The following is a 13,866-nucleotide window of genomic DNA, read 5'->3' on the forward strand; positions in this document are numbered from 1 at the left end:
ATATAAATTAATTTTTTGAATGTTTATAACAATTAGGAAAATGCACGTCCTCTCGCGAATGATCGATCATTCGATTGTACGTTACTACAAGATATTTCCAGCCAAATTTGGTGGAAATCGTATTCTGCGTTTAGGCATGAGACGCACGAAACGATAAAAATTAATTTTTTAAATGTTTATAACAATTAGGAAAATGCACGTCCTCTCGCGAATGATCGATCATTCGATTGTACGTTACTACAAGATATTTCCAGCCAAATTTGGTGGAAATCGTATTCTGCGTTTAGGCGTGAGGCGCACGAAACAATATAAATTAATTTTTTGAATGTTTATAACAATTAGGAAAATGCACGTCCTCTCGCGAATGATCGATCATTCGATTGTACGTTACTACAAGATATTTCCAGCCAAATTTGGTGGAAATCGTATTCTGCGTTTAGGCATGAGACGCACGAAACGATAAAAATTAATTTTTTAAATGTTTATAACAATTAGGAAAATGCACGTCCTCTCGCGAATGATCGATCATTCGATTGTACGTTACTACAAGATATTTCCAGCCAAATTTGGTGGAAATCGTATTCTGCGTTTAGGCGTGAGGCGCACGAAACGATATAAATTAATTTTTTGAATGTTTATAACAATTAGGAAAATGCACGTCCTCTCGCGAATGATCGATCATTCGATTGTACGTTACTACAAGATATTTCCAGCCAAATTTGGTGGAAATCGTACATTGCGTTTAGGCGTGAGACGCACAAAATGACAAAAATCAATTTTTTAATTATTTATAACAATTACGAAAATGCACGTCCTCTCGCGAATGATCGATCATTCGATTGTACGTTACTACAAGATATTTCCAGCCAAATTTGGTGGAAATCGTATTCTGCGTTTAGGCATGAGACGCACGAAACGATAAAAATTAATTTTTTAAATGTTTATAACAATTAGGAAAATGCACGTCCTCTCGCGAATGATCGATCATTCGATTGTACGTTACTACAAGATATTTCCAGCCAAATTTGGTGGAAATCGTATTGTGTTTAGGCGTGAGGCGCACGAAACGATATAAATTAATTTTTTGAATGTTTATAACAATTAGGAAAATGCACGTCCGCTCGCGAATGATCGATCATTCGATTGTACGTTACTACAAGATATTTCCAGCCAAATTTGGTGGAAATCGTATTCTGCGTTTAGGCGTGAGGCGCACGAAACGATATAAATTAATTTTTTAAATGTTTATAACAAATAGGAAAATGCACGTCCGCTCGCGAATGATCGATCATTCGATTGTACGTTACTACAAGATATTTCCAGCCAAATTTGGTGGAAATCGTATTCTGCGTTTAGGCGTGAGGCGCACGAAACGATATAAATTAATTTTTTAAATGTTTATAACAATTAGGAAAATGCACGTCCTCTCGCGAATGATCGATCATTCGATTGTACGTTACTACAAGATATTTCCAGCCAAATTTGGTGGAAATCGTATTCTGCGTTTAGGCGTGAGGCGCACGAAACGATATAAATTAATTTTTTAAATGTTTATAACAATTAGGAAAATGCACATCCGCTCGCAAATGATCGATCATTCGATTGTACGTTACTACAAGATATTTCCAGCCAAATTTGGTGGAAAACGTATTCTGCGTTTAGGCGTGAGGCGCACGAAACGATATAAATTAATTTTTTAAATGTTTATAACAATTAGGAAAATGCACATCTGCTCGCGAATGATCGATCATTCGATTGTACGTTACTACAAGATATTTCCAGCCAAATTTGGTGGAAATCGTATTCTGCGTTTAGGCGTGAGGCGCACGAAACGATATAAATTAATTTTTTAAATGTTTATAACAATTAGGAAAATGCACGTCCTCTCGCGAATGATCGATCATTCGATTGTACGTTACTACAAGATATTTCCAGCCAAATTTGGTGGAAATCGTATTCTGCGTTTAGGCGTGAGGCACACGAAACGATATAAATTAATTTTTTAAATGTTTATAACAATTAGGAAAATGCACGTCCTCTCGCGAATGATCGATCATTCGATTGTACGTTACTACAAGATATTTCCAGCCAAATTTGGTGGAAATCGTATTCTGCGTTTAGGCGTGAGGCGCACGAAACGATAAAAATTAATTTTTTAAATGTTTATAACAATTAGGAAAATGCACATCCGCTCCCGAATGATCGATCATTCGATTGTACGTTACTACAAGATATTTCCAGCCAAATTTGGTGGAAATCGTATTCTGCGTTTAGGCGTGAGGCGCACAAAACGATATAAATTAATTTTTTAAATGTTTATAACAATTAGGAAAATGCACGTCCTCTCGCGAATGATCGATCATTCGATTGTACGTTACTACAAGATATTTCCAGCCAAATTTGGTGGAAATCGTATTCTGCGTTTAGGCGTGAGGCGCACGAAACGATATAAATTAATTTTTTGAATGTTTATAACAATTAGGAAAATGCACGTCCTCTCGCGAATGATCGATCATTCGATTGTACGTTACTACAAGATATTTCCAGCCAAATTTGGTGGAAATCGTACATTGCGTTTAGGCGTGAGACGCACAAAATGACAAAAATCAATTTTTTAATTATTTATAACAATTACGAAAATGCACGTCCTCTCGCGAATGATCGATCATTCGATTGTACGTTACTACAAGATATTTCCAGCCAAATTTGGTGGAAATCGTATTCTGCGTTTAGGCATGAGACGCACGAAACGATAAAAATTAATTTTTTAAATGTTTATAACAATTAGGAAAATGCACGTCCTCTCGCGAATGATCGATCATTCGATTGTACGTTACTACAAGATATTTCCAGCCAAATTTGGTGGAAATCGTATTGTGTTTAGGCGTGAGGCGCACGAAACGATATAAATTAATTTTTTGAATGTTTATAACAATTAGGAAAATGCACGTCCGCTCGCGAATGATCGATCATTCGATTGTACGTTACTACAAGATATTTCCAGCCAAATTTGGTGGAAATCGTATTCTGCGTTTAGGCGTGAGGCGCACGAAACGATATAAATTAATTTTTTAAATGTTTATAACAAATAGGAAAATGCACGTCCGCTCGCGAATGATCGATCATTCGATTGTACGTTACTACAAGATATTTCCAGCCAAATTTGGTGGAAATCGTATTCTGCGTTTAGGCGTGAGGCGCACGAAACGATATAAATTAATTTTTTAAATGTTTATAACAATTAGGAAAATGCACGTCCTCTCGCGAATGATCGATCATTCGATTGTACGTTACTACAAGATATTTCCAGCCAAATTTGGTGGAAATCGTATTCTGCGTTTAGGCGTGAGGCGCACGAAACGATATAAATTAATTTTTTAAATGTTTATAACAATTAGGAAAATGCACATCCGCTCGCAAATGATCGATCATTCGATTGTACGTTACTACAAGATATTTCCAGCCAAATTTGGTGGAAAACGTATTCTGCGTTTAGGCGTGAGGCGCACGAAACGATATAAATTAATTTTTTAAATGTTTATAACAATTAGGAAAATGCACATCCGCTCGCGAATGATCGATCATTCGATTGTACGTTACTACAAGATATTTCCAGCCAAATTTGGTGGAAATCGTATTCTGCGTTTAGGCGTGAGGCGCACGAAACGATATAAATTAATTTTTTAAATGTTTATAACAATTAGGAAAATGCACGTCCTCTCGCGAATGATCGATCATTCGATTGTACGTTACTACAAGATATTTCCAGCCAAATTTGGTGGAAATCGTATTCTGCGTTTAGGCGTGAGGCACACGAAACGATATAAATTAATTTTTTAAATGTTTATAACAATTAGGAAAATGCACGTCCTCTCGCGAATGATCGATCATTCGATTGTACGTTACTACAAGATATTTCCAGCCAAATTTGGTGGAAATCGTATTCTGCGTTTAGGCGTGAGGCGCACGAAACGATAAAAATTAATTTTTTAAATGTTTATAACAATTAGGAAAATGCACATCCGCTCCCGAATGATCGATCATTCGATTGTACGTTACTACAAGATATTTCCAGCCAAATTTGGTGGAAATCGTATTCTGCGTTTAGGCGTGAGGCGCACAAAACGATATAAATTAATTTTTTAAATGTTTATAACAATTAGGAAAATGCACGTCCTCTCGCGAATGATCGATCATTCGATTGTACGTTACTACAAGATATTTCCAGCCAAATTTGGTGGAAATCGTATTCTGCGTTTAGGCGTGAGGCGCACGAAACGATAAAAATTAATTTTTTAAATGTTTATAACAATTAGGAAAATGCACATCCGCTCGCGAATGATCGATCATTCGATTGTACGTTACTACAAGATATTTCCAGCCAAATTTGGTGGAAATCGTATTCTGTGTTTAGGCGTGAGGCGCACGAAACGATATAAATTAATTTTTTGAATGTTTATAACAATTAGGAAAATGCACGTCCGCTCGCGAATGATCGATCATTCGATTGTACGTTACTACAAGATATTTCCAGCCAAATTTGGTGGAAATCGTATTCTGCGTTTAGGCGTGAGGCGCACGAAACGATATAAATTAATTTTTTAAATGTTTATAACAATTAGGAAAATGCACATCCGCTCGCAAATGATCGATCATTCGATTGTACGTTACTACAAGATATTTCCAGCCAAATTTGGTGGAAATCGTATTCTGCGTTTAGGCGTGAGGCGCACAAAACGATATAAATTAATTTTTTAAATGTTTATAACAATTAGGAAAATGCACGTCCTCTCGCGAATGATCGATCATTCGATTGTACGTTACTACAAGATATTTCCAGCCAAATTTGGTGGAAATCGTATTCTGCGTTTAGGCATGAGACGCACGAAACGATAAAAATTAATTTTTTAAATGTTTATAACAATTAGGAAAATGCACGTTCTCTCGCGAATGATCGATCATTCGATTGTACGTTACTACAAGATATTTCCAGCCAAATTTGGTGGAAATCGTACATTGCGTTTAGGCGTGAGACGCACAAAATGACAAAAATCAATTTTTTAATTACTTATAACAATTACGAAAATGCACGTCCTCTCGCGAATGATTGATCATTCGATTGTACGTTACGACAAGATATTTCCAGCCAAATTTGGTGGAAATCGTATTCTGCGTTTAGGCGTGAGGCGCAAAAAACGATAAAAATTAATTTTACAAATATTTATAACAATTAGGGAAATGCACGTCTTCTTGCGAATGATCGATCAGTCGATTGTGCGAAAGAGCTCAAGCTTGATAACAACAATCCAAGGACGTATTTGTCTGTACGTCCACGAAAAATCCGCGAAACGTGCAATCGCATAATATAGAAAATCCCGAGTAGGCGGCGGGCAGGAACGTAATGCGGAGTCGCAGCGCGTTACTGATGCTCGGGAGGTTTATAGCGACATTATTAGTGCGACGACACTCCTCGGCGCGCGCGACACTACGATACGACGCTTCATAAATATAAATTCGAATGCATAATCGATGAAAGCGAGCGTCTACCGAGCGATGGCAGCTGCATGACAAATGAACGCGTCGGAGTCATCATCATCATCATTATCATCATCGTCGTCGTCGTCGTTGACATCGATCGAGAGAGCCATATACGATAATTTAAAGTGGAGAGAAAAATTCAGAATTTATTACAAGGGTTATAGCTACTTATGCAAAATTTAAAATTATAACTGTGTAATTCGCATAACGTATTAAAATGTTTATCTTTTTTTTACTTTTAACCGCGTCGAAAAATTGATGGACCATTTTGGATAAATTTTGTATTTGTTAACGGAAAATGGTGGTCTCGTAAAATCGACAATAATTCCGCTAAAATAACTATTTTCTTTCAATTCGCGGACAATATTCGTCATCGCGTTTATTTCTCCCCGGCGGAAACAATGATAATTCGCGAATTGCGAGATAAAATGTCAAATTGGATTTTCCATTTCGATTAAATAAAAAATAGCAGTATAGAACGGCAGCAGGAAGCATTGTCATTAATTCCCAACAGTTCGGCCAAGGCCATACGCGTGCAATGACTGCGCACGATACGTATCATGCACGTAGCACTGCATATAATATCGCGGTTCAAGTTTAGCTATCCGCATCCTCTCCGCGCGTACATTCGCGATCTCACTCGCCGCCGCTTATCGCGCGTTCCACTTCCCGTCAGGAATTCATTTATCTAGAAATTATTTTAGTCGGCATTACGCCCACGGCGAAATTATTTAAACTCCAAGCAGCAAAACGACTGGTTAAATCATTGTATGATAAAACGTCCAGGGAGTGTTGATTATATGCGACTACGTGCATACGGAGAAAATTTTATATAAAAAATTTCTACATACGATAGCCACGTACCATGAGAAGAAGTTTCAGAGAATTACATCATTAGTGTACTGTAAATATGATCGTACTTTGGTAAAAAATATAATAAGACTTTCATAATTCTTTTCTTTGTCTGCACTCACTTTATCATCATTTTTAGTATAAAATTTTCTCCATGTAATTCTTAAAATTCTTGAGAATTCTCTGTCACATTTCTTAAACAAATTAAATAACGTAAGCATTTTTTGTAATTACTTTTCAAGCATCAACATTTGAATTTATATCACTCTAGTACAAATAGTATCATAAAATTAAAAAACGCCGCTTATTTTAATAGCTCACTTTTACAAATCGGCTTTCGGGATTTTTCATCTTTGTAATATTAAGTATAATATTGTGTATTATCGACGATCAAAAAACTGATCAATGTCGATGTATTGAATAAACCGTATAATCAAATAAAGATGTGACGAAAAAATCCCGCCTTTCTCATCGCTGTTCGTTTTCCATGTGAAGCTTTTCTGCCTGTTTGACTGGTGGCTTTATCGTGAGAAATTCTTCGCTTCACTCCGTGCCAAGAGGCTCTTCGTTCTGCACGGGCACGTGGGTCCCATATGCCTGCTCAATTTCCGTAAATGTCTTGCCTTTAGTCTCCACCATGCAGAAAATCACGAATAAGGTGTTCAGGCCACACATAAGGGCAAAGAAGGAAAACACCACGGCATTATTTAGCACTTCAACGGCGCTTGGAAAGGATATCGTAACCGTAAATGCCAGTAGCCAATTGAAGAAAGCCGCGCTAGACGACGCTGCACCCTTCAAGCGCGTAGGGAAAATCTCGCCCATGTAGGCCCACGGAATTGGACCTAGCGTAAATCGAACGTTTAATAAGTTAACGCTACTTAACGATCACGTTTAACGCATTTATCATCGCAAAGTAATTTAGCTCGTTCTGTATACAGACATGTTCGTCGGAAACGCAAATCTATGAAAATTCTGATCAGAGAATGTGAGTTGCATAAACGTAAACTACAAGAAAAAAATTTAACTTCCAAAGGGATACAAGGATAAATACGTGATGTGACGTAACAATTCCCGGTTTCTTCTTCGTAAGAAAGATATAGGATATTTTCTGACAGGTCGATCAATACAAGTGCACCTTCGATCCGAGCCCACTCGTCGCGCATAGTTATTACTAACCAGCTCCGAAGCAGAAGAAGAGTATATAGATGCACACCGACGTAAGTGGCAGCCAGTGCATATGATCTACCAGCTCTGCCTGATAGCTCTTCAGGACGAAGAAACCCGCCAAGGCCGCTAAGCAGACGCACATCATCATCAGAGAGACCACCATGAGTACCTTGCGTCCCAGCTGCGAATGTTTCGATCACATCCGTAATGCCAGCCGGCCGTTAGATAAATTATAGAGATCGCGAAATCTGTGAAACATCATGATTCGACATCACACTAAACCTATCAAAGTATAACCTTGTCGGTCAACAGTGCCGCCGCCACGCAAGCTACCACCTGGACGATGCCGAATATGACCAGTTCCAGTTGCGACTCCATGCCGACGCCCGTCGCCTCGAGGATCGTTAAACCGTAGAATATTATAGCGTTAATGCCGCTGAATTGTTGGGCAAACATTAGACCGTAGGCCACGCCTAGAGTCTTCAACACGGGCTTGCTCATGAAGGCCGAGAAATTTGCTCTCTGAAACTTGCTCCTCTCCACTTGTTCCTGTTTCCTCCCATTCGCGGACATATAAATTAATAAAAACCCGCATAAAATAATAAGTTATATTACCGATTCTGTTATTAACAAAACTAAATAAAGCATTTCTTATTAAAAAAAAAAAATAAAATAAAAAAAAATAAAAAAAAAACTAATTAGCTAAGAAAATTTCTTAATCCTACTCAGACTTGTTACCTCTCATCTGTTATCTATTCAAAATTTTACATTCGCTCTAATGTATTTAAATATAAAGTATTACAGATAATCTTTCCGTGTATCTCAAAAAATTAAATCAAGTAAATAAATAAATCATATGCAAATTTATTTAGTTGCCGAAAATTTTAAAAAATCTTTAGAATTAAGCAGCAAAGTTGTAACGACGTCATCGCGATGATTTTAACCAACCTTGAACGCGTTCACCTCCGGCTCGATATCGAAATCAGGGCCGCGAAAGAATCGCATGGACTTTCGCGCGTCTTCTTCCTTATTTTTGGTCAAGTAGAACAACGGGCTCTCCGGCATGAAAGCCATCGCCACGCCGAACACGATCGACGCGATGCAACAGAGGCTGGATATCGCGACTACATCTCGCGTGAAACCGGTGCAGTACACGTACAGTATACCGAGCACGAGCAGCAACTGGAAGAAGACGCCCGTCGTCCCTGTTACGGGAAAGGAAGAACCGCATAATGAAGCTGCTACTTCTTCTTTGCCTCTCGTCGCTCGGCTAAGCGACGGTAAATCGCGTACACGCGCATTAGCGATGCAAGGAGAACGAGCTCGTGCTGAACGATGATAGGCACTAATAATATCACTCAGCAAGCCGTCTTATTCCGCGTCCCGATTATCCACATTACGGACTAAGCGTCATTATTACACGTTGAATCATCCGCATTCCAAATTGTTTTTATCTCACGACAAAGTGTATTTTAAATGGATCTATTTATACGGATTACATGTACCTAGTAGCATAAAACATTGACATAATATTAGGAAGTAATGTAAATGCAATAGCCCCAATATTGGTCCAATATTTTAAAGCAGACGCTTCACCTTATTTAACAGTAATATTGATTCAATATTGATTTAATATTGGACTAATGTTAGATTATTCAATTTTTCATATTACATATTAATTGCATGAAATTTGTGCAACCAATATTTTACGACTAATATTGACCGTATATTGATAACATTGACAAATGCACTCCCAATATAACTAATGCTTAGTCAATATTAGCCAATGTATTGCGTACTAGAGATGCTACAATGTATTTTTAATAAATACCATATTGAAATGAATAACAAGATGTATTTTACTCAAATATACCGTAAACAAATGACTCAACCCGCGCTACTTGCAAGAGTCTAGGATTAATCGCGCAGGCAAAGCGATATGTTACCTCTGATATGTTTCTCGGAGATTTCCGCGGAGTACATGGGCGCCAGGACGCAGCACATGCCGCCGCAGGCGCCGGTCACGATCCTGCCGAGTACGAACATCGGCACTAGCGTGCCCGCGCAGATCAGCAGAATCCAGCCGCCGACGAAGACCGGCACCAAGGCCATCATCGTCCACTTCCGGCCGATCCTGTCAACCAGCAGGGGCACAGTGAGAGTGCCTAGCGCCGCGCCTATCGGGAACACCGATGCGATCACGTTTATCTTGAAGTCGTCCAACTGGCTCCTCAATATTTCGACGCACGGCGCGCTCCAACCGAGGCCGCATCCCAACGAGAATCCACCCATGCAGGCTGCTCGCGAAAGAAGGAAAGGAGTTCGTTGACCGCGAACACCACACGGCCATCAGGAATTTACGTTACACGTATGGCGATTTGTTCGCCCCGTAACCGGCGCGTCCGTAACCGCGGCCGTTCTTTAAAGCACTTGAAACGACGCTTCCTCCGCGCCCTGCCCGTTGTCCGACATTCTTTTTTTTCTCTCTCTCTTTCTCACCGGATGTTCATTATAGCGCTACGGCGGCATTTAATAATTCCGCCGACATGTTCTCCAATGTGTGCCCTCCGCGTGTTCTCTCCCAGCCGCATTCGCCGTTGTCGCCCGTCATTGTCGCCGCGACGACGACTCGTGCGATTGCTCACAGTCATTAACCCCTTGACTCTCAACGTCGTGCACATCGTTTGATGAGCCGCAATTTAGCACGCAAACGCGTCGTCGCGCACGAATGTATCGCGAGATTTAAAAGAAAAAAAAAAAAAAAAAAGGTTACCCCGAAAAATTTATCAGCTCCCCTGAAATCGACTATCTTACGCAAAGGGGGAAACCTGCGGCAGCAGCGGCGTACTGGTGAATCCTCCTACGGTAAAGTTCGGCGGTGGAACTCCGTTCGTTCTCCGTCATTCTCATTTAGCGATTTGTCGGGACGGTTAAACGACGATTTTCGGCATACCATCGAGAGAAACGACTGCGCCCTCCTTCGCCTCGCTTCGTTAGCGATATTCATTCTTCTTTAATGTCCCCCGCTATATTCATTCTAATAAAAGAAAGATATATGACGGTTCCATTATTACCGTTTTCATAACGGCGTGATTCTACGGCACTAATGTAGAGTCAAATCGCGTGTACGTTAAACGTAAACATGTTTTTATTGTATAACATTACCGCGGAAAAACAATAAAAAATTTGTCATGCATACAACCCAGAAACTATCACGCAGCTCCCTCAATTCACTGTGTTCATTTCTAATCTAATGATCAAGTCACGCATGCAGTGCATCATTATCCCAACGTTGCAGTTAGACGCATTGCACAATAGAGAGCATGAGGAATGGAAAATCGGCTAATCGTAAACCAGTCGTAAGGCGCTCGTGACCCAGTATATATGTCGAGAAGCCTTTTCCATTCTCTTCATTTTTCATCCTTCCTCGCCGTTCCGTACAAATTCTATTCAAGCGGAATTTCGAGACCTTTTATACGGTCGGTTTTATAAGATTGCTGTGGATTACTCCGAATTGGCGTCATAATACGCGTGATTGCCAAATGATCATTTCACGCGGTGAAATTTTCGCTTCTAATCGCTATTCTGTTCTCTCGCTCACTTTTCTACGCGGTACATTAAAAATAATTATAAATATTATAACAAATAATATTGTAACAAATAAATTGTAAATAATATTATAAATAACATTATAATTTATAAATAATATTATAAGAAAAAGTTAGAAGTGAAATAATCAACGGTTATCAAAAATAAAAGGTAAGATTCAAGAAAATTACAGAACCAGCCTCTCGGTCGGACGTCAATTTCGGACATTCTGTCGCCGAGAGATCCCTTTGAACCAGAACTAAGTAAATAACCGTCTTTGTGTCGCGCACATGCAAGACGAGCGTTAATGGCGAAACGACATAACGGACACGCTAATTACAGCGCCGTGTTCCCGCGGGCTCGCAAGCAAGTGTCAGACGATCCTAAACTACCAAAGGACACGATCGACGAAGCGAGCGTATTTTCGTGCTCCAATAAACTTGGCGAGTCTCTCTCGCGTACTGTACAGAGCGACGGAGGTAAATGGGGATAACGTCCCTTCCTTACGCCCGGTTACTTCGGCTAACGACATTCAAATTCCATTAAGGCTCTGCGCGATGTGCGCCTGACAACTTTCGGATTGCAGATCGACTCCTCGGAGAAGCGAAGAGGAGTCAGTCTCCTCCGGCCTAAAACGGTAGGTCGATAGGGACAAGAGCGGAAACGAGACGTTTATTTGTCACGTGACGGCGCACGACACTGCGTGGCAGTCATCTGTATTGTACATGTATGTATGTGTCTCGTACTGAATTTAAAAATTTAAAAACACATCCTCTTGCACGGATAGATTACTAATGAGAGACACCACGAGCGTGTCATCGTAACATATCAAACGCGCAGTTTCAATACGTAACGTAATTAAAGCCGCGGCAACGTCCATTTACCAGATATTCGATTAACACGTTCAATGACCGTGACGACGGTCATCGATAAATGGCACTGCGATATGTATATCGATACGCGTTTTCCCTGATACGCAATGTGCACTGCAAATTATATACGCGTCAATAGAAAACATATTAAACAAGATAACGAGTGTATTTGCGACGTGTAAGGCAACGTTTGCTTATCGCGGGATTTAAATACGCGTAACCCGTAATTAAAGTTTCACAAACATACATCCGCGAAATCAACTTTGTTCTCGAAATAGAATAAATCTATAAGTGCAGATATAGAGCTTCCATCGATTTGTTGTTCCGCGTAATGCATGTGTGATTACGTAAAAGAGTACGTCAATGTTGTTCCACCAATAGCACTCTAATAATAGTAAAAAAAAAAAATTAAACTGCGTAGATATCAATCTCACGGAATGAAACGTTATGCTCATACGAAATTCGATTTGCAGTCAAGGTTGCCGTGTTATTCCTGCAAACTCTTCAATTGCGATGATCATTTACATATGTCTTCGATTAATTAAATTACCGCACGTCAATAGGCACTACATAATCTACATTGTTACATTCAGTGATTGTTTGACAAATGACTGCGTTTAAATGGAGAATGATTGGTAAATACGTTACATAACGCGTATGTCTTAATGAGCAAATGAGATTGTTTTTCTACATTTCAGTATCCTAACGACATTTGCTACTACGGTTTTTGCTCACGTCAATTTGTATGAAAATTAGACAGATGTTCGAAATCAAGTCCGGCTAAGTAATCCTATTTCTGCGAACGACAACCGGCGAAGAGAATTAGACTGATAACCCATAACGATAAAAGAACCTCGTCGTCGTGTATGTATGAATCTTGATCGGCTGTGGCTCGAATATAACGAACGCGAGGAAGAAAAAAAAACGCACGATGTCTCCAAATGGAATTCCCCTAACGTGAAACGATAAGAGCCGTCGCAATATGTGCCTGGAGAAAAATTCTCCGTAACTCGAGAGCATATTGTTCCCCCGACGTATGAAGAATTCACCCCGTTACTGCCCGCCGCCCTCGTGAATTTATCTATAATAGAGCAATAGTCGTTCAAAAACCCATGCAGTCACTTTTCTTACTGCTTCCCAAGCAGTCTAAAGGACAGAGAACCTCCTATCTAAGGAAAAACGTCGCATTTTCATAAATCGCCGCGTGCCATCACGCGAAGTTGCACCTGAACCTAGTCTTACCCGGGACGTTCGGATTATTCTGTAATAACTTGCATCAAATCGTCGCGCGTCGCTGTATTTTAATGATACAGCAAGTAATAAGCAATAAATCATATGCCGTGAGGCCTAACTGGTCATTGAAATTGGCCTTCGCAAGTGCGACAAGTCGCAATCACAGCCGACGATTAAAATTCTCCAAATTGCGGCGGACAATTTCGCTTAATCGCGCGAGGAGCATTTTGCGCGGACGATGTAATAATTGTCTTCCGGCATCGCGTGCCGGGCGGCTTTTTGCGTACAGACCAAGTGCGGAGAGGATGACTCTCGAGCAAGTCGCGCGCTCTCTCGAAGAAGAAAGAGAGAGAGAGAGAGAGAGAGAGAGAGAGAGAGATAGAGAGAGAGAGAGAGAGAGGAGAGAGAGAGAGAGAGAGAGAGAGAGAGAGAGAGAGAGAGAAAGAGAGAGAGAGAGAGAGTTCCCGGGTCCTCTTCTCTCACCGTGAGAAAAGCTCATTTGCATATAAATATAAGTAAAAAGTGCATTTGCATTTAAATGTGCGACCCCGAGGCCGCGGTACTCCCGCTTTCGCTGACTTCGACGTCGTACGTTCGATCGAAAGTTAACGGT

General features: G+C 40.0%; 4 protein-coding genes across 5 annotated transcripts in view; all 4 read right to left on the bottom strand.

Annotated features, from left to right (window-relative positions):
• LOC105834468 (headcase protein) overlaps nucleotides 1–13,866 on the bottom strand; it is a 161,477-nt gene that overhangs the window by 80,047 nt on the left and 67,564 nt on the right. The window lies entirely within an intron of this gene.
• LOC105840801 (facilitated trehalose transporter Tret1-2 homolog) lies at nucleotides 5,765–7,758 on the bottom strand. Its single transcript, XM_028189349.2, has 2 exons — nucleotides 7,570–7,758; nucleotides 5,765–7,235 (listed from the first exon to the last, which is right to left on the bottom strand). Exons 1-2 carry the CDS (start codon nucleotides 7,721–7,723, stop codon nucleotides 6,934–6,936), a joined length of 456 nt encoding a protein of 151 aa, XP_028045150.2. The 5' UTR covers nucleotides 7,724–7,758; the 3' UTR covers nucleotides 5,765–6,933.
• On the bottom strand, nucleotides 7,813–8,205 carry LOC118645429 (facilitated trehalose transporter Tret1-2 homolog). Its single transcript, XM_036286484.1, has one exon. The coding sequence runs from the start codon at nucleotides 8,131–8,133 to the stop codon at nucleotides 7,846–7,848; it is 288 nt and encodes a 95-aa protein (XP_036142377.1). The 5' UTR covers nucleotides 8,134–8,205; the 3' UTR covers nucleotides 7,813–7,845.
• On the bottom strand, nucleotides 8,631–13,613 carry LOC118645428 (solute carrier family 2, facilitated glucose transporter member 8-like). Its single transcript, XM_036286482.1, has one exon. The coding sequence runs from the start codon at nucleotides 9,850–9,852 to the stop codon at nucleotides 9,478–9,480; it is 375 nt and encodes a 124-aa protein (XP_036142375.1). The 5' UTR covers nucleotides 9,853–13,613; the 3' UTR covers nucleotides 8,631–9,477.

The sequence above is a fragment of the Monomorium pharaonis genome, chromosome 4, assembly GCF_013373865.1.
Source record: "Monomorium pharaonis isolate MP-MQ-018 chromosome 4, ASM1337386v2, whole genome shotgun sequence".
In the NCBI taxonomy this organism is placed as follows: domain Eukaryota; kingdom Metazoa; phylum Arthropoda; class Insecta; order Hymenoptera; family Formicidae; genus Monomorium; species Monomorium pharaonis.